The sequence below is a fragment of the Sphaerodactylus townsendi genome, linkage group LG02 (genome assembly GCF_021028975.2).
Source record: "Sphaerodactylus townsendi isolate TG3544 linkage group LG02, MPM_Stown_v2.3, whole genome shotgun sequence".
NCBI lineage: Eukaryota > Metazoa > Chordata > Lepidosauria > Squamata > Sphaerodactylidae > Sphaerodactylus > Sphaerodactylus townsendi.
This window is the reverse complement of record NC_059426.1, coordinates 92,099,634-92,121,033: the sequence shown is the minus strand read 5'-3', so window position 1 is coordinate 92,121,033 and position 21,400 is coordinate 92,099,634. Positions and strand designations below refer to the sequence as shown.

The following is a 21,400-nucleotide window of genomic DNA, read 5'->3' as shown; positions in this document are numbered from 1 at the left end:
TTGTGTGATTGCCAGCTGTTTAGTCCTCCTTGCCCCTTCAGTTCCCCCCCCCCAGTCAGTCAGGGTTGGGGAGAGAGAGAGAGTCAGTTGGGGCTGAAAGAAAATTCCTGCCTTTTTCAAACTCCGAGATGGTGGCTCGCACCTTTTCGCCGGAGAGAGAAGTTTTCACAAAAACGACAGCAGAAGGAACTCAAGCTGCAGCCTGTGGAGAGAAGGAACACCTGTCAGGATGCCACCAGGTTGACCCAAAGGTGGGCAATGGGTCCCACCTGGGAAGCCACCAGGCTGACCCAAGGCTGGGAAAGAAGGCTCTGGAACTCAAAAAGAGGCGCATGGAGGAGCAACGTAAGGTGGCTGTTCCTGAGCACCCTGCTTCATGGAGCTCGGTTGCAGAGAGCATCCCGCTTCATTGCAACCCAGTAGAAGGGACGGACCTTGATTGCTCCAGCAGGCAAGATCCAGATGGACCCGGGGGGCGGGGGGAGAGGGGAACACTCGGGCTCCAATCCCCAACCCAGCTTACTTGGAAGCACCCCCATGGATTGGCAGGGTTTTTCTCCCAGGGACCTGGCAGCCATTAAGGAACTGGCTCATTACTCCACAATGGCCAGAGCTACGTCTGGCTTAGACGTATCTTGAAAATGCTACCCGCTGAGGAGCAGGGCATTAGAGAGGAGATAGAATGGGTCCAGATAGGAATGTCATTCCTTGCTGATGCTATCTTTGACTGCCTGCACCATGGCCGCAGCAGTAGCAGCTAGAAGAAATGCCTGGCTCCGGGCATGGCAGGTGGACGCACATTCTAAGGTAGTGGTGATAGGGGTATGCATTTCAGGGGAACATGCTGTTCAGTAAGGAGTTGGAGCAGATACTAGTACCGTGGTGGCGAACCTTTGGAACTCCAGAAGTTATGGACTACAATTCCCATCAGTTCCTGCCAGCATGGCCAATTGGCCATGCTAGCAGGGGCTGATGGGGATTGTAGTGCATAACATCTGGAGTGCCAAAGGTTTGCCACCACTGTTCTAGTAGAAACCAAGGCTAAGAAGAAATCCTGAACCAGATTCATCAGATCCAACCGCCAGCAAACATCTTCCAGACCTGTCTGTAGAATGCACAGGGTCCTTCCTTGTACATCCCAGGATGGCAGAAGACTGACATGGCAACCACAGGAGCCTTTTCGTAGATGAGGAAATTTTCATCCCTCAGGGAAACCCAACAAGTTCCTCAGGGTAGACAAAAACCCCAGTGCATGACTCGGGGTCGCTCCCGGTTGGAGGTCGCCTTTTTCACTTCCAAGGTCATTGGATAGGTAGCAAAATGTAGATGGCTGGACCAAGGAGGTATTCTCCAACAGATACACCATAGAATTTTCCCATCTCCCTAGGCCACACTTCATCCTATCCCCGCTGAGCTCATAACCAGACAAGGTAAGCAGAACCGCCTCAGCAATCGATCATCTCTTGGAAATAGCGGCAATAGAACCAGCGCCAACACTAGAGAAGTTCTGCGGTGTCTATTCACACTTCCTCACAGTGCCCAAAAAGAACAGGGACTAGAGAGCCATATTGAACCTGCAGTTCATGAACCAGAGTTGTACTACGGACTGATCCTATATTTAAGCCTACGGCCAGCTCCTCATTTCACCTAAGTCAGAAAATCGAGCTGCCTACCTTCTGCCCTCGGGTCTTCGCATCCCAGGGAAAGACTTTGGCACAACCTGGACGTACGACGGGCCCTCAAGGCATTTATTGTAAGAACTCAGGACATTAGGCAAACAGAAAGTCTCTTTATTAATGTGGCACCACCAAACCTGGGTTGCCAAATGTCTAAAGCAGCAATCAGCTCTACACTCAAGGCTTGTATCATTGAGGCACATAAGGCAAACAACGTATCAGTGCCTGCAGGAGTTACGACACATTCCATATGAAATGCTTCTACAAACGTGGCACTCGGGAATCATGCATCAGTAGAGGAGATATGCAAAACGGCGATTTGGTCGTCACCCTCCTCATTCATCAAGCATTACAAGCTGCAGACCTGGGCAGCAGCTGAGAATTCCTTTGGTAAGAAGGTCTTAAAGCACAACTGGGAAGAACAATGAGGACACCCCCCTCCCCTCCCCATATTAAGAGGACACTGTTCTGGGAGGTCCCACACAAGATGTTCTCCACCTCCAGAAGAATGGTCCATTGGATACCCACCGTGAAGTGCCTGTCATGGGGTTTTTATCGCCATCTGTTCTATATTATTGCTCTGCCTTTTTTTTTTGTAGTTTTAACTGGTGCTGCTGTTTTGTCTATACTGGTTTATATTGCATTGTATTGTTTTATATGTTTTTATTCTGCTGTTTGCCGCCCTGAGCCCTGTCGGGAAGGGTGGGATATAAATCTTAAAAATAAATAAATAAATACTGAAAAATCATGCTAGGGCTTATTTTCAGGCAAACACAGTATATTCTCTCTTGGATGGTTGATGGCAAAAAATTTAAGATCACCTTAGACTATTTCTTTTACTTTTTCAGGTTACCCCACATATAAGGAAAAGGTCAAGAAGCGGCCTGGTGGGAGGCCAGAGGTCATCTACAATTATGTCCAAAGACCTTTCATACGGATGTCATGGGAGAAGGAGGAAGGGAAAAGTCGGCATGTTGATTTCCAGTGTGTAAAAAGTAAATCTATTACCAATCTGGCAGCAGCTGCAGCAGACATTCCTCAGGATCAGCTAGTCGTGATGCATCCGACACCCCAGGTGGACGAGCTGGATATTCTGCCCATCCATCCTCAGCCCGGCAGCAATGATGTGGATCCGGATCCTGGACAGAACCTGCCACTCTGATTCAGCTGCTTGTTTGAACAAAAGCATGAAGATGAAGATCTGTATTGAGCTCATACTGCACTGCAATTCCAGCTTCCCTCCATTGTGTAATGAACATAAAATGTATTAGGATATTGCAGTATGGACTTAACAAAAGACCAAAGTGGGATCAGATTATGGCTTTTAGGAGTACAGGAGTAACATTGTGAGGTTTGGGTATATACCTGCATTTGTTTACTAGTAGGTTTTGTGGTATTGGTTACTTATATGTGGACTGTTCTCATCCCAAGGCTCTCTCAGAAATAGCAGGTGTCAGCAGCTACTGTTCATTCAGTATTTTGTTACACAGTGGGCAAACCTAAAATTAATAGTGGCACTTTATAAATGGTGAACAAACAGAATTCTCAAAGCCATTTTTATAGTCATGCACAATGTTGACTCTAACAGAGTGCTTCTATCAGACTTCCTATTCAGCTAAATGTACATAGTTTGTTCTGAATAGAAGTGATGAATCTACTTAACTTTGTTCTCTTATGAATGAGCACAAAATTAATTCTTGCCACTTGGGTTTTATAGATTGTGAGGCTGCAATTCAACAACCTTTTTTTGAACTTCCCCAGTAAAGGCTTTTTTCATGTATGATGTGAACCATGTTCAAGGGTCAAGAGCAACTGCTAGGGACTTTATCTAAATATTTTGCCTTACCTTAAATCTGTTCACAGAAATATTTATTTACTGAGGGGTTTTTTTCATAAGTGTCATGGAATAGGAAAATGCAAACTGTTCACTCTGCATTTATTAGCTGATTGCAAACTCAAGTTTTTCATTCAAATAAAAATTTCCATTATTTTAATATTATCTGTGGAAAACATATTTTATATATACTCTTAATATAATTGAGTGTTCATGACTGTGCATTTTGAACCTTATGTCAAACCAAACCCTGGGAATGAATGAGATTACTAGGGGAAAGTGAGGAGGAGGAGGAGGAAGGTCTCCAGCTCCTCTGCTGTGTCCTTTTTTCACAGCAGAGAAGATGGAACTTAGAGACTCCCAGTTCACAAGTTTGTGTCCTGAGACATGTCTATGTCATGACACATTTTTGTTTCTACAGGCAAAAATTTGGGACTGACTCAGGCATAAGACTTTGGGGGTTTATTTTCTCTTCCCAAACATTGCCACACTCAGTTCTGCCCATTTGCTGTAACTATATTTAAAAAGCTGATACATCAAAATTTTTAGACATCTGTGTTGTACAGGTCTGTAATGTATTTGTATACAGGCAAATCCAGCACACGTTTCCATTTCCCTGGGCTTCTGCGTTACCAAGATGCTAAACTATCAAGGATTGTAGTAGGTGCAAAAAATCATCCAAAGGCACAAAATGAGGTGGAGAAATATTAAGTGAAGAGACAAATATCAGTTACTGTGCAGTAATAAGCAAGGAAGACAAGTAGGTTCTTCTCAGCTTGCTTTCTGCTTGTATTGGCCATCTATCCAGGATTAATAAACACTCTAAAAGCATGAATGAATTTGGAACAGTTTTAACCGTTCTATCTCTTCTGGAAGAAATTAACTGAATGTAGATGGAATTAGGTGGTCCCCAGCCTTGTCTTAGATTAAATGTGTGCCATCTATTGCCAGAAGAGAGAAAGCAATCTCTGATCAGTGCAGGGAGAAATTAAACCTTGGAAATAAGGTCTATAAAGTGAGATCCCGTCACATAACATGAAATGTTGCACTGTGCTATTTTCTGCTCATGATCTGTTGCCAAACTTTTCTCTCTCTCTCTCTCCCCGCCCCCTCTCTCACACAGAGAGAGAGAGAGTACTTATATTTTGCCAAATCCCATGCTCCTACATTCTGCTTGTTACAGACATCAATCATTTGAGCATACTGGGAAAGAGGATGGAGCTTCCAAGCCAACTTCATTCTATCCCTTTGTGAAAAAACTTGTGAATTCCATATTACCAACATTTTAAAAAATCCAGGCATGGCATTGCTGCTGCTGTATTTGCAAAGTGAGCTTGGGACGGCTGGTGCTGAATATTGCAGCAATTGTGATATCTGCTTAGTGATCTAAGACAGGCATGGTGGCTGGGTCATATGGACCTGCTATACAACTGTGTTTTTGATGGGAAAAATCAAACATTGTTTAGCAATGGTTCAGACCAAAGATGTCCTTTCCACTTGAGAGCCAGTGTGGTGTAGTGGTTAAGAGCAGGTGGATTCTAGTCTGGAGAACCAGGTTTGATTCTCCACTCCTCTACCTTAGTGGCAAGGCTTATCTGGTTAACCAGATGTATTTCCGCACTCCTACATTCCTACTGGGCGACCTTGGGCTAATCACAGTTCTTTGGAACTCTCTCAGCCCCAACTACCTCACAAGGTGTCTGTTGTGGGGAGAGGAAGGGAAAGGAGCTTGTAAGCCACCTTGAGTCTCCTTAACAGTAGAGAAAAATGGTGTATAAATGCAAAACTCTTCTTCTCTTGTGTCTGTAAAGCTGGACGGGATCATGTCATCCTTCCAGAATGTGATAACTTTTTTCCTCAGTGGAATGTGTCTTCTCTTATTTTGAAGAGAATCAATCACATGAGTGTGTGGTTTTCCTATGAAACTGTAAGGCAGACTGAGCGAGTGAGTTCAACTCAGTGATGATGGACCAGCGGAATAGGAAAGGTCAGAACTGTGGCAGCAGCAATTTCATGACTGTTGCCCCGTGTAAGAAATTAGACATTTGTGAGGGTACTATCACAGAAGCCTTCGGATGCAGTAGACTGCTGGGGGCCAGGAGCTATGAGCTGTGTATAGCAACTGTGCCTGACAGGTAATTATAAATATTTTATCTAGACTTGACTGCCCAGAATGGGTTTTTGTTTAGATTTTTTGCATTTGCTGCTATTTCCAATCTCATTTTTGAACTTTGTTCAGTATCTAGCTTTCACTCACACATAAATCAGAATTTAGAACAAGGGAAAATATTTTATTTTAAAAATATTCAACTGTCTAATACATTACACTTCAACAATATTTATAGTAAAGGATCTTACAAGAAACAGCTTTATGATACATTAGTATAAGAATATCCATTATCCACATGGGACCTCTTCTGTAGTGTAAAAACACACCATACAGCTGAAATGACTTTGCATAAAAAAAGCTACCAGTGATGCCAGTGCTTGGTTTGCACAGTGATTTTTAAGTCAACACAAGAACAGAATTCAAAATATACAATTAGTGCAAGCTATACACAGGCTAACCAAATCAATGATGTGGGAACATTGTAGCAGGTTGAGCTCCACTTGGTCTGAAATTACGCATAGAAGAATGACTGTTCTCTTGATATGGCTTTTATGAAATTAAAACATCAAGGCAATTCAACAAACTTCACAGATTGGAGAACTCCACCAATAATGCAAATGAATATATCCAGATGTCAAAGGTATTGGGCAGTATTTACAAGGGCCATGGCAAGTCACTAAAGTCTACAGGGCCCCCAAGACCTGCATCAGCTTCCAGAAGACTCATGATAACTGCCATTGCTGCCTCATCATTGCTGGGGCTGCTGGAGCCTTGGTCATTGTCTATCATATCGATGCCTATATGAGAGTTTTCTCCTGCAAAGAGAGCAGAAATGCTAAAGATATAAAAAGAACTGAATTTTCGATACTTTTGAGAGCTGCTGCACCTATTCAATCATGCAAATTTAAAGATTTATAAGAAGAGGAGACAGGAATTTCCCATTGTCTTCTCCCAATGCAAATCCTCCTCTTTGTCCCCTATATTCCACTATTTTCCCCAAGAATAAAACCTCGGTGGGCTGAAGCAGGAGGGGCAAGTCTTACTCCATGAAGTCTGCAGATTGTAGGAAATGTAATGGAATGCTTAAATTGATGACTGAGAAACACACAAACTAAGGAGAATTTATTGGCAACCATTCCCTCCTGACAGCTGGGTATGTTATATTTCAAGAAAATGACAGTGTTGTGTTTTATCCATAACTACCTTAACTCATGAACACCTAAATGTTGCAATCCATTTCTTTAAGGCAAAAGATGGCTGATTTTTATGGCTGCCCAATGCTGATCATGACAGTCACTGCTGTCTTGTGAGGTATATGAAGCCAGGTAATAATTTCTTATCAATATATTCAATTCTCAACATAACCCCATCTTAAATCCAAAGACTGGGGCCATGAACAAAGACAGATCTTCCTAAAAACCCGAGAAAGCCCAGACCTTGCAGAAATATTTCAAATCTATGAAAAAAAATTAAATTTGGGGATTAACTCCCAAAATAATAGAAGCAGTATAGTTGTTCAGTGCTTGTTGCTAGGAAATCACAATAGTACTGCCAGGCTTCAAGCTTGGTAGGGTTTTTTCCCAGCAAAAGATAGGGCTCTTTCCAGGGTTATTGGCTTTTGAATGAGGCCAGATCACCAGTGGTAGTACTACAAGGGGACGTGAGGGTGCGCCGTGCACCAGGCGCATGCCTGGGTGTATGTGGAAAATCACCTCAGGCCCCTCCCCCTTCTCCCCGTGGCCCCCCCTTCCCACATTTACCTTAGTTCTTTTCCTTTCCCTAGAACTTTTTCAGGCTGAAAAAAGGCCAGTTCACAGGACAGGAACTACAGTTTCCAGGAGACCTTGGGGCTCACAAGGTCTTCTGGGAAGTATAGTTCCCATCAGGCCGTTTTTAAGACTGAACTATGAATAGGCCTTTCTTTCAGCCTGAAAAAGTTCTAGGAAAAGGAAAGGAACTAAGGTAAATGTGGGAAGGGGGGACGCTGCGGAGGAGGGGCGCCGCGGTGGTGTGTGTGTGTGGAAAATATAGATTGCGCACCTGGCGCAGTTTGGTCCAGCTACGCCTCTGCTGATCACAACGATAGGACTCTTGATACCACACAATCTGTACAACTCACTCAGGCTCAGCAGCTTGCTACTGTTCAACAGAAGCCCCTCCACAAGTTTCTGTACTCCCATGGTGAACACTGGGTGATCTAGTGCAAGTCAAGGGTAAAATGGAAAAGAGGAGGTAATGTGAAGTTCCCCTCTGTGGAGCTAGACTTTAAGGTTCCCAAGTCCTAAGTAGCAGATGCTGACTGGAAAGGACTCTATATTATTTTAATCCTCTGTAATCTCTCTGCCTACTTTCTTTCCATGGTTCTACTTACCAAGAATAGAGGAGTTATCAGAATATGGATAGCCTGGATTGTCTTGAATCTGTCCAGATAGTAAACTGGCTGGAGGAATGTCTGGAGTTCCACCATTCAAAATCTAGGAAGAAATGCAGGAAATCTATTTAGTTATCAGAATAATTGCTATAGTATAGTAGCCAGCAGTTCTGATGTAATGCAGTTCAGAGGATGACTTTTGGGACAATTCCTGTGGAGGTCTATATAGAGAATGTGCCTATTGTCCATTCATCTGACTGAAATTTCATTCCCTTATTTTGTAGGTCTGTTTTTGAACAAAATGTAAGGACAGTTAATTCAGAGGAAATGTTTGTGTTTACATAATATGGGGAAATAATTTCAAAAGTTCTCCTACAGATGCCAAACATTTAATTTGAGCAGTGTTTTGCTTTCAAACAGACATTGCACCCTTAATTTAACATATCACATTTTCATTCCAAGAAAACTGAAGGTGCTAACTTCTCCATTTCCCTTTTTTTGATGCCAGCATGATTAAGGTGCGTGAAGTTTAATACTCTTCAACAGCAAGAATTTAGCAATGCTCCACTATTCTAACACCACTGAATGGGGTTTTTTGGTCACCAGATTTTTTAAAAAAGAGACAAGGGGGAGTGTTTCTGTTAGCTCTTATATGGTGATTATTGAAAACACTTGTATCCTCTTTCCCACAGCTTACAGTAATATACAGTAAACACACTGCAACAGAACTACCAGGCATTAAAATATAAGAAAAGTTTCATATATATTTGAATTAGACAAGCCACTCAACTAGATTTTTCTTTACAAGTGATTCAACGCCTATTCACAGATTGATCTAGTCATCACAAGGGAGATTTCCTCTCAATGAAGGCAGCTGATCTTAAGAAAGGGAAGATTTGACAACTTCAAATTAGTATGCTTATCTTAATAACCACAGTCATCTTTTATACTATCAACTTTGGCATGTTTAACAGCTGTCCTATGATACTATTAAGATGCTCTGCGTACACTGAATTTTTGTGGCAGTCTTAAGTTGGTTATAAGACTCATGCTTAAGGAATGGAACTTATCCTCTCTGTCCCATGGTTCAGGGGCCTACAATGAGGGCAAGAGCAGCAAAAATAACACCCCCACACAGTGTAAGAAGTGTTTTTCCACTGGTGAAAAATCAGGCATCCAAAATGATCCAAAAGATAAAATCAGAGATTCTTTCAGTGTTTCCACATTTTCTCAGTTTCCACTAGAAAGATCAAGAAATTTCTCAGACTTTTCCATTTTGAGTATGAAAAACCTTGTCTTAAGAAGAATTTGACTCATCCTAAATGAGACAATATTTCACAGGAGTTTTTCAGCATGCCCTCTGACTCCCCTTTCAGCTGTTCCTGAGGCTTTCTTCACCTAAACATAGCATTTTAGGAGGCATTTTAGGCTGCCATATGAAGGGAGAAGGGAGGAATTCCTGCTTCACAAATTCTGGTGAATTCCAAGCCACTCCCTGGGGGAATTCATGGCTTGTTTTGCATGTTATTGTACTCAAACTATAGTCACAAATCCTCTGTAGAAGCATGTAGGATGATATTGGCTACTTTTTAGTTAATGAAGGACATAATTATCAGTTACACACTCCACATTACAATGCACTAGTACATATTTTAGACTCGTGGTGGGTTACACATTAAATGAAACACAGCTCCACTAAATGCCACAGCAGAAATAAATGTACACCAGTAGATGGCACAAGAGGGTCTCAGAAATAATTTCCCATCAGTAAAATAGATTAACTTGATCTACTGCACTACAACCTACTGCAGACAGATCATCTGTTTCATGTGATATTTTTTATGGCTTAACAACAAATGTACGTTGCCATTAAAATGTTCTTTAAAAGCATAAACACACACCCTAGAAATCCAGCCAAAGTAACTCCTCCATGTCAGGCCTGCTTTACAACTCGTCTACTATTAATTGCAGGTTTTTATGGCGGACAAAAAGTGATGTTATATCAAATTGACCACTAGAGGGAGCAAAACATAACAGAAAACAACCCCACCCCCCAAACCAAACCCCATAGAACACACAAGTGAGGAAAATGAGAATGTAGAAAACCCCCATGATATGACTAAAGTACAAAAGTCTCAGTTTGGTTATTTTAGCCATTATAATTATATCTGAATCTAGACTACCAGTTAGTATGCTACTTACTGAGAGATGGTTTGGGAAAAGTCTAGCTCCCCCATCAAAAACGCCAACAAAGCACATAAGCAACAAGTGTGGATGTCAGGATGAGCCAATATATAATGGATTAATGCTTCAAAATTATTTGTAAGTAGTCTGTGTTACAGCTCATATGACACCAGTTCAGAACCTCTGATTTTCCTTGGACTCCAACACTGTATCCTTTAAATTGCGGTTGGCCATGAGTCAACTGAAGTTACTAATTAGCTTCATAGCTTTTTAGTTTTAATGAAGCCATACTATTGGCTTCATTAATCTACTTTCAGTCACAATTAGAAAGGTAGACTAACATAAATAAACAATTCTGTAAATTAGATTTAATCTTTCAACTTTGTTGAACACTAGGAAGTGATAAGGCGGCCTATAAATTTAATAAATAAATAAATAAAATAATAAAGCAAGAAAAGGTTGAAGGTGCTCACAGAGCTATCACCTTACCTTTTTTCCTCCTGGTGAGGAAGTGTCAGGGGGAGGAGTGCTGGTCATATTCAATGGGCTAGACCCACAGCTTGACGGCGAAGAGCCCCTTATCCTAGCACAGCAAGAATACCCAGATTAAAAAGGTCACACAAAACAATGCGACTGGTCTTGAGGCTTCACAACTCAGGACTAAAGACTCCAAAAATTATGTGTAAGAAAACCAAACATATTTTTCTTTGGCCCTGAAGAGGGTGGGTTCATATATCAGGTTTTTCACTAATCGTCTTAACACGGTGCCAACAGTAGGAAATCCTTCTTTGTACGATGGTGAGAGTCAGCATCACCACACTTAGTTAAAAACACAGTGAAATCCAGAGTTCTAGAATTCTAGAGCTCTAGAAATCCAGAACTCTTCTGGTTTATGGAGCTCTGGTGTTCTCATTGACATCCCTTCATGGCCAGAAGCAGCAAAAGAAACACGAGGAATTTCTCAATGACTACCTATTGGTTTGCTCTCATGTGGATGGCCCAGAGTAACTTGATTTTGTCAGATCTCAGAAATTAAGCAGGATAGGCCCTGGTCAGTAATTGGGTGGGTGACTACCAAGTATTCCAGGGTCTTTATGCAGAGGAAAGCAACTGCTAACCATCTCTGTAAATCTTTTGCCTTGAAAACTCTGCAGGGTTCCCACACATCAACTGTGATTTGACACATTTTATACACACACAACTATTCGGTTGGATCCATCAGGAGAGTTTATGAAAGGTGTTGGTACAGCATATCTTTCCCTGCCTTACCCTTACTGAGAAGCCCACCATTTAGTCCTGGATCTCTTCTCTTAGGACTGGCAGAACTTCACAAACAAAATGAGCCATAGAACAGGTGTGTGCAGCCATGAGGGAGGATCAAATAAAACTTCCTCTCTCATGGTTCTGCAGACTCAAATGTGAATGGAAGAGAGAAAAGGAGATGAGTTTATTCCATCTCAGGGTTGCACCCCTTGTCCTGCAACACATTTTACTTGCAAGACTACCCTCCCCACCCCCCCACTACACACACACTGTCTAAAGTGGAACGTTTAGTGCCTAACTCTAGAATATGAAGATACTGCCTCTCTAAGACCCAGCATGGGTACTTTCTGCAGCTGAGGGACGTCTTCCAGTTCCCACTGAGAACATGTGAAGAAGCCACTTTCCATTGTGTCCTGAAACCATTTTATATTAATGCCTAAAGTGTCTTGTTTCAGAGCCATCCTGCAATGTGTTGGCGCCACACCATATGACAGTCACTCTGCTGCACGTTTTTTGGATTTTGATCTGGGACCAGTAGACAACTTTTGCCTACTTAGGAAATATATGAATTCAGCTGAGAATAATATTTTCACTGGAGGAAAATCACCTGGCAAGAGATTACACAATTTGGTTTTGACTACACCTCATGCATAACAATCTGCAAAATTGTTAATACAACTATCAGGGAATTCATTTACTTTTGGCCTTATATAGGATCTGTGCATCTAGTTCCGTGTCTGAAATATCAAAGGAAGTTTGTTTTTATTTTGCAGCATCTAGATGAGTTCCAGTGAACTTGAAAGCTTGCTCATTCTTTGGTCCTAAATAAAAAACAATTACAGGGATTGTGGTTTGCTCTTGAATTTTGATTTTGAACCATTAGGACTGGAAAGAACTTCTGCATGTATTAGGCATTGAAAACCCTACTACGAAAGGACATTTTCATGTATTACTCATTAAAATGCCTTATTGAGCCCCTCTTAAAAAATAGCTTCAGTATTATATTCTTCTGAGAAGGTCAGGCCACATTCATATATTTCCCATCCCCCTGTGAGGCAAGTTAGGCTAAGAGAAAAGGTAAACAACTAGGCTTTAGTCACTAAGAAAGAAGAATAAAAAGTGGGCCGAAAGCTATAGCCTTATTAGCCTGGTTGTTACTCTGGCTCTGGATGGACGGATAAATTGTTTCTTTATAGCCTAACTTGTTCTAGTCTGACAAATGAGCATCTCTTCTGTTTCTCATATGGCTTATGGTGCTAGCACAGCAACTCAGTTCATCTGGAAATTTACTGAATAACTACACTTTCTGAACAAGGTGTTCCACAAATATACCTGCAAACATTATATGTTATATCCTTTTAGTTTATTAATAAATGACTGTTTTGATTTGCTGCCTTGATATATAATTGGCACAACAGAGCAAGAGTTTCCTTACCTATGAATCTCCATAATTTCTTCAGCAATCATCCTACCAATTTTACCAGCTCCAGCTCTTGTTCCACCTGGAATTCCAGGAACTGTTGGGAGGGCACGCTTTGGGCCACCTTAAAAAAAGAAAGGGAGAGACAGAATATGGTAAAAGAAGACAGTGAAAGAGAGATAACAAGGGAATAGGGATAACGGTTATTATCAGTGGCAATTTTCACAGATTTAGGTCTTTTCTTCCATCTGCAAGGTGGCAGTAACACTCATTTACCTAATTGCTTGTGTTGTGCACTGAACATTCCAGTGCTATATAAGTTACCTGTTAAAATGTTTTGAAATGTGTTCTGTACCTGTCTATACACTTAAAGGGTTTACAAACACTGTAGTAACTCAAAATAGATAACACTAACCATCCAAGTATCTAATTTTAAACATGGCCTCATTTGTGAAATGAAGTGCTCCCAAGTCCTTGGAGGTTCCCTGCTTGTATAATAGTTAAACCAAATTAAAAACTTGCATGAGTTTTTTTCTCTTCTAAATCCTCACAGATTCCACTGGACCTTTCTAGAATTATTTTATTCTACCATATCACAGCCACCACATGGTGGGGGGACCAGAGAGATTAACAAGGGGCTCTCTCCAAGCTCTCACAAGGATTGGCTCCTAGGTTTCCATTCTGCTCAAAGAAGACCCTACCACTGCACCCCTCCCCATTTTACCTTCATAATGCTCCCAGCAGTCTACTAATCTACAGAGGCACAATTTCAGGGGGCACAGAAGTCTGCAGCAAGCAGGGGAGTGGGGAAAACTGCTATTTCCATACTGCAGCTCTGCTCACACTGCACAGGAGGTTCAAATACACTTTTTCTTTTCTTTGATGAAAAACATTAGATGCCAGAAATGCATGAGCATGATTCAAATTGAATGGACTACAGATTTTTGCATCTTCTCCAGTCCCCTCTCCCAAAACACCCATCCTTGTTTGTCCATCCATGCAATTTAGTGATGTGACATTATGTGACTTCAATAATCATTGTCATAAATTATTGCAATATGAAAAAGAGAAATTTGGAAGTTCCCCTCTAACAAGTTATGTTAATATCTGTTCACTTCATTATACACTGTGTCCACTTTTTGTGTGTGCGTGTATAAATACACAAACTCACTTCAAAAACAAAGTGTACATTTTAATTAATCATATGATGAAGCAAGAAGTTTGCTGAGTGAAGCAATTATTTGCGGGATAGCTTCAGAAATGGTAAGAGCTATGTCTTTAAAGACAGCTACTGCCAGACCCAGAAAAAGAGAAAAGTCATTAAGCTCCATTTCCATCAGTAACAAAAGCAAGTCAGCCAGTCAGCTTTCAACTTGGAAGGAACTTTAGGCTGGGGCTCCGTGTCCAAATGACCACTAATGAGTACCTGCACAAGAGGCTATACCCAAAGATTTCCTGCAGACACTCTGAACATACCTGTTCCATAAACAACCTAACTAAAGCTATAGCCTTCACTCAGGCAAAAAAGGCAGGATATAAATGTTTTAGAAAAATAATTTGTCTGAAGACATTCCCCAGCCACCTTTATCAGCATCTCCAAATTAAATGGCATCACTACAGAGGTGAACCTCCTACTCCTCAGCAGCTCCATACATGTATGTGGACAAAGGACTGAAAGATGCTACTATGAGTCCCAGTATGGGAAATGCAGAGATCATGTCCCTGCCTTCCCATGCATTATAGAACACAGGCTTGATTCACCATATCAGTAACTTTTATGTCAGTGAGCGTCGGTTAGTCAAGCTTCTATGAGCTTTCAGCTTATTATCTGTAATCAGCCTGAAGTGAAAAAGAGATCAATTTCATGACATGCTAAGTAGGACACCCCAAGTGGGATAATCCATAGTTACCAAATGAAAGCTAGCCCATCTGGTCTGCTGTAAATACCTGTTAGGGTAAATTAAATGCACTTAAATCCTGAATAGCTTTTTATGTTTTTGATTCTACGTTGCTTTCTGCTGCTATTCAATCAAACTGATACTTAAAGATGGCACTTTCTGAAAAGTAAAAACCAAAAAAGAAAAATATGGTGTGCCTAGAACAAACAAACCCAAGGGAAAATTCCCCAAAAACACTACACTCAGGCCACACAGTCATAATATATTCACACACGTGAATATATTATCAAACAAGAGCATAGCCCTCCATAAAAGTCTAACACTGAAATTGCAATTTCAGTATTAGAAACTGTGTTCATAGCCTAACAGATATGGGACACATCTATTAATGATAGCTCAGCATTGTGGAAAAATACCAGAAGATAAAGAGCTCAAAACAAACCCCCACAAAGTGTAAGAAGTGTTTTTCCATTGGTGGAAAATAAGGCATGGATCAACATGTACAACATGTACAATTTTATACACCGATTATTAATGATGTATTTTATGTTGTTGAATAAGGAACCTCAAAGGACTCGAAATATAGCAACTGATTTCAGTTCTTTTATTTCATAAACTTCAACGATCACAATACACGCAATGCGGATTCTGACTTTCCCGGGCTTGAGGTGTCGCTTAGACAAACAATCGAGCCCCTCCCCGAACTCCCAAGCGCAATTCCCACGGCAGAGCGAAAAACAAGCTTCAAAAGCATAAGATAAGTGCAAGAAATGAAGGGTTAAGAAGACAGTAACCAGCTCCGAGCACGCAGCCCAGAACGTGGAATTCGCCAAGGTCAGGAGAGCGGAGCAGAAACTAACCCCCAACCTTACACTCCGCCTCTCCCACGAAAGCTCCCTCCCCACCTGGCTTATGAGGAAAAGCTTTATGGAAGGCAGAAATCGGAAGGGGGGGGGGCGTCAATATTTTCCACATACACCCATTGATTATGGCCAGAGGGATATCCTGCACCCAGGAAACCAAAATATTGTACAAGCGCTTTGCGAATATAGCGAGAGTCCAGAATAGCATTGATTTACATGAACGTTTGTAATATCAGCCCATGATCACCGGCGGGGGTGCCTCCGTTTAGATGGGTACGTGCATTATGAGCATCCTGAATCTGGAGGCCCGCCAGGCAAGCTAGAATGAAATACAGGATGAATGTTACTGAAGCCAATTTGGTAATTCCCTAAGCTGAGAAAGCAGTTACAATCCATTGATCTACCCTGGGTGAATCCGAAAGCTGACCCTATGAATTTCTTTGCCTAGCTTAGGAGTACTTGGTGCGCACATTCCTAAGGTTTTCTGGCGGACAAATGAAACCCCATTCCCCTACTCTGCAGGGGAAGAGTCAATTCTACGTTTACGTCCGGCCTGATTTTTCTGGCGCTTCCTGCTAAACTTTGGCGCAGCTGGTGTGAAGAAACGGATTTCCAGCCTTCAGCTAGAGACCTGATCCAGTCACCAAAATTGGGGGGTTGAAGCGCGCCATGATTCTGGGAGTTGGGGCAACGGGCGGAAACGAATCGCCCGGACGCTACCACCCTCAAAATGGTGTTTTGTTGGTGCTATTATGAACCGCGCTTGTTATAGGCGTACTCAGCGAAGGGAAGAAGTTCAACCCAGTTATCTTGGATGATAGTTGGTGTAACAAGCGTAGGTACCTGATCAAAGCGTTCTGTTGGTCCGAGTTCGGGTCTGGCCGTCACTTAAATGCACGTGAGTAATGAGAGCAGCGACAGCCGATGCGGTTCCCAGAATCTCCAGGAATGCTTTCCAAAACTTAGATATGAACTGGGGGGTCGCGGGTCGGGAAGATCACTTTCTCTCCGGCGGTAGCGGTGCAAATGATAGACATGCTGAATGAACAATTTGGCTAATTTGGGCGCACAGGGGATGGTGGGACACGGGACAAAATGCGCCTGTTTGGAGAACAGATCCACCACCACCCATAAAACTGTATTCCCGTGACTGTCGGGGAGGTCTGTGATGAAGTCCATGGATATCACTTGCCAGGGTCTGGCAGCCAGGGGAATAGGGTGTAACAATCCGTGGGGCTTACCAGGGATGCCCTTAGCCTCCGCGCATGTCGGGCACCCTTTGAGGTACGCTTCAATGTCCTTGCGCATAGTGCGCCACCAGAACTGTCGCCGAAGCAAATGGAGCGTTTTTAAAAATCCGAAGTGTCCCGCTTGGCGAGCGTCATGGCCCGCCTGGAGAACCTGCTTACGTAGGGTCGGCGGGACGTACCAACAGTCACCCCGCCTCCAGACTCCCCCTTGCAATTGCAAGAGGGGGTCGGATTCCTCCTTTGGAACGTCCTGTCGTCCCGCCTCCTCCAAGTGACGTAAAAATGGGGATACAACGTCCAGAACACTTGTTGGGGGTGGTGCCGGGGAAGCGGCTGTCTGGGATCGGGTCACCGCCAATCCCAACTGGGCGGGCAAAAGGATGGTGCGGGGAGTTGTGCGTAAGGAGGTATCCGTCCCCTTAGGCAGGCGGGACAAGGCATCAGCCAACTTGTTGCTATTGCCAGGGAAAAAATGGACTGTGAAGTTGAACCTGGAGAAGAAATCAGCCCATCTCAGCACGGTTTAGCCGACATGTTTGAGTGGAGTAGACCAAGGCAGCTAAGTTTTTATGGTCTGGACCAAACTTGAAAGAAGGGACGGGCAGTGCACCTTCCAGCCAATGCCACCATCGTACTAAGGGGCCTCCCTCTGATGGCGGCTGCTTCCTTGTCACCAACAGTCCAGTTAAGTTCAGGGACCCGATAGTTTTTTTTGATAAATAAGAACACAGCACAAGTTTATTATTTTTATTTTTCGTGCAAGAGAGCTGCTCCTAAGGCTTTGGTCCCAAGCATCGACATACGTACGCATGAAGGGCAAGAAGCAATGGATCTGGGTGTTTTCAATATGGGTTCTGTAGTGAAGGTAGTCTTTAGAGCTTGAAACTTGCATTCTTGGCACTCCGGAGACCAGGAAAGGGAAGCTCCGGGCTTAAGATGATGCCTGAGGGGCTTTTCCCTTGGTGCGTAGCAAATCTGTAAGCTGTAGGGCAATTTTACGGCAAACTGGGGATGGAAAATCTCACGATAGAAATTGTGCAAAACCCCAAAAGGATTAGAGTTCGCCTAGCGGGTGAAGGTGGGGACAGGGCCAATTCACAACCGCTGCCACCACTTTGGCAGGATCCATCTCCAGACCCTCTGGAGAGATCCGATAGCCCAGGTAGTCTAAGGGGAAGTCTGGATGGAAGGCACATTTGGACAGTTTTACAAAGAGGGAATTGTCGAGCAGATCGCTATGCAACACTGCCCTGACCAGTCGTTCATGCTCCTCCACTGTTTGAGAATAAATGAGGACGCCACCTAAATACACCCCCACCCCTTTGAACAGAAAGTCCTGAAAGACATCATTGATAAGTGACCTGAAAGCCCCTGGGGCTCGGATAACCCAAAAGGGCATTACACAGTATTCATATTGACCAAATTTCAGTATTGAACACTGTTAAGTATTTAAAATCCTTCAGCGATTCGTACTGGGTAATATGCTTCTCCTCAGATCCAGCTTGGTGAAGATAATGCCCTTCCCAATGCATCGAGTAAGTCGTCTTTTGATAAAGGGGCAAAGTACTTATCTCGAAGGAGAGACAGCTGTTTAAACCACCGATATTAGATCGAGTACAAAGTCAGAAGCGGACCCATCCTTCTTTTTTCACAAACAGAACAGGGGATCGCGTGGGTGCTCTTGGTGGCCCGTCGAATAAACTCTCATGAGAGCCAGGTTCTAACTTATCGAGAAAGGCTCGAAGCTCCTTCTCCTTGAGGTGGGGCTCATCCGGTATATTCTAATTCGCTTCGGAAGTTGTGCCCCGGGGACCAAGAGGATTTTACAGTCACAATGTGTCCCGGATGATGGGGAAGTTGATCAGACTCTCGCTCTTCAAAGACCTTTTGGCTAAATCCCAGTACTCGTTTAGGAACTCGCGGTCAACTCCGGGCAAGGGAGGCAATGTCGAGGAGCCATTGGCTAGGGTTCCTCGAAGGGTTTTCTTTGAATTCACCGGTGGCTCTCCTTCGTGCATGTGATCCCCACAAGGAGGAATCGGTGAACGGACTATACCGCTATTCCCCTAGAAGATGAGTGGGTTCATGGGAGAGGATGCCAGGGCATTCCCAACACTATGGGATGTTTGGCGACTGGAGCCAGGATGAAGCCTACATATGCCTTTCCCAGTGCGTTCCGCCGCATTGCTTAGGAGCACTGGCGTTTGGGTCTTTGCCAAACTGGGCCGGGCCGGCCAGTACCCTCAACAGGGCTGCTTACCATCCATTTGGGTGAAGGGGATGGATTTGTGCCAATGCTATACGTTCAAGCCCTAATTGCTCTCTGCCACCTGAAGGCCTCATAAGGCAGTGGGAGCAACCTGAATCCACGAAAGTGCTCGTGCATAGAATAATGAAGTGTGCTTGGACGTATTGGTTACGAGTGGTCATAATAGTAATGGAGCTCCCCCTTCACTCACCGCATCTGGCGCTGGGATCTCCTCCGCGGGGCCAGAGGGAAAGGCGTCCACTCCTCTCAAGGTTCGCGTGTCATGTCGACCTCTCCTCGGTTTCGTCCTCACGAGGCGGTTTTTCCATAGCTCCCTGGGGATTCCCGGGGTCCTGAAGTTTCTACGTGGGGTTACCGTGCATTCGACTCATGCTAGGAGCCAGGACGGGCGCCTTTTGTTTTGGGCGAATTGGCAGCCATGCGGGCCCGGTCCCCCGCAATATAACGCATAATCCGAGGCGGCGACGACGCTTCGGAGGTGGGACTCAGTTGCAGGAGAGTCCTGCACCTGCCTTCTAACCGGCAAGGGCGTGACGGCAGCCGCTGCAGGCTTGGGAGGAGGACTTGCCGGTGGCAAGGAATTTCCGTCTTGGATCCGGGTAAGTCAGCGAGGCCGCGCCAATAAAGGTTGCCAGTTATGTAATCCACTCCAGCAATGGTTTGTGGTACCACGCGACCATATCTGCCCAGGTGCAAATTTCCGGGTCGATAGCATCGTGGGAAGTATTCGCACTTCATCGCGTTGAGCCAGAATCTACCAGGGGAGTTTGCTCGCTGGCTAACGGAATTCTCGAAGGCAAATTCTCGCGAAGAGTTTTGTTACCCTGGCTTGAGGGTTTTAATAGTCTTAATGGCCTTGTTCACCTCCCTCCATCCGGATCCTGAAGAAAGCTGTAATCAAGAGGCCTTGGGAGGTAAAAGGCCATGCCTTCACGCTTTGCTGAAGTTCGAGGGGCCCTCCCAGTTCATGTAATTCCGCAAACCTACCATTCCGCAGCATCCCCATCCAACCACTTACCGGATCCGGATGTCTCACCGCACTTTCTCGGCTTCGGATTGATAAAGATCATCAAATTCGAAGGCATGTAAAAGTGCGTCCAGTTGTAGAGATAAAATAAAGGCAATCTAGGAAAATACCGGGTTCCACCTCAAATCGCGCGGGGATGTCGTCGGGCGATTATAGCCCCTACGACTATTGGCGCCACTTTCAGCGGAGCCGGGGCGAGGAACCTGTCCCGGTGGTGAGATATTACATTGCCACAGGCGGCGGAGGTTGCACACTTACCCGGAGTGGAAGGAGGGGGTGGTTGCACCCGGGAGTAGGACTCTACGTTGTTAAGCTGCAAGGGGGCCTCCGATTCAAGGCGAACGGGATGCCGAACTAGGGGCAACGCGGGTGATTGGCGCCGAGGCGAGCTGGGCTTTGCCCGCTAATTACGCTGGTGGAACTAGCCGTAGGGTTCGCTTCCGAGGCTCTTCTTCGACCTCCCTCCAGAGCAACGGCAACGCTTCTCTTGCCGCCGCTCCCCTCTCCCGGCGGGTGAGTGCTTCCCGGTCCGCGCTTTGCAGTCTATCAGCGTTCTCTACGTTGAAGTGCTAGCTTCGATTTCTCCCTTCTTGACTTCTCGGCAGTGCTTTCCAGGCACTTTCAGCGTTGGCAGCTTGGAGCTCGAGTCTGGAGTGTTCCAAAACATGATCACGGGAAGTGAGGTCTTTGATAAATTGTTCTCTAAGAACACCCTTTTCACGGGACAACTCCGCTTCCACGGCTCGGCGCTGCTGTTCACACTCACGTTCGAAAGCTAGTCGCTCACTTTTGAGGGCTTCTCGCTCCTGCTCCCGTTCAAGTTCTAGGGCTTCACGCTCTCTTTCGAGGGCTTCCCGCTCCTGTTCCCAGTCACGTTTGGCCCTCACAAGGGACTCGAGCTGTTCCCAAAGATCCGAAAGGGGGGGGCGCCGCTCATCCATGGCAGGCAGGGCAGTCGCCCCCTCAAGTCCATGCATGTCTGGAGAATCCCGGCCACCCTCGACGGGTAGGGCAGTCGCCCCCTCGAAGTCTCTTAAGTCCGTAGGGTCGCGGGCGGGGGCATCTTCCGCAAAGGTAAGTCTGACTCTGGAACCTTTAGGTAAATCCAAAACATCCTCCCCAGAGTCCCGGGGTGGAGGAGGACGCGAGCCCTTCGGGCGCGCTCCGGTGCTCTGCCAGTGGTCTTCGGGAGGAGGGTCTTCGAAGCATTGGTCCAGAAATCTTTCCAAGGATTC

General features: G+C 44.5%; 2 protein-coding genes across 9 annotated transcripts in view; one reads left to right on the top strand and one right to left on the bottom strand.

Moving 5' to 3' along the window:
* BTBD10 (BTB domain containing 10) overlaps positions 1-3,670 on the top strand; it is a 46,644-nt gene extending 42,974 nt beyond the window's left edge. For all 8 annotated transcript variants that reach the window (XM_048487045.1, XM_048487040.1, XM_048487041.1 and 5 more), the window contains one exon: positions 2,525-3,670. In XM_048487045.1, coding sequence (XP_048343002.1) covers positions 2,525-2,838 — 314 coding nt within the window. In that variant the 3' untranslated portion in view covers positions 2,839-3,670. The remainder of the gene's footprint in view (positions 1-2,524) is intronic.
* A 2,110-nt stretch (positions 3,671-5,780) lies between these two features.
* ARNTL (aryl hydrocarbon receptor nuclear translocator like) overlaps positions 5,781-21,400 on the bottom strand; it is a 67,731-nt gene continuing 52,111 nt past the window's right edge. The window contains exons 16-19 of the mRNA XM_048487037.1: positions 12,874-12,982; positions 10,665-10,758; positions 7,992-8,094; positions 5,781-6,435 (exon numbers count right to left, since the gene is read on the bottom strand). Of these exons, the coding sequence (XP_048342994.1) occupies positions 6,275-6,435; positions 7,992-8,094; positions 10,665-10,758; positions 12,874-12,982 (467 nt within the window). The 3' untranslated portion in view covers positions 5,781-6,274. The remainder of the gene's footprint in view (positions 6,436-7,991; positions 8,095-10,664; positions 10,759-12,873; positions 12,983-21,400) is intronic.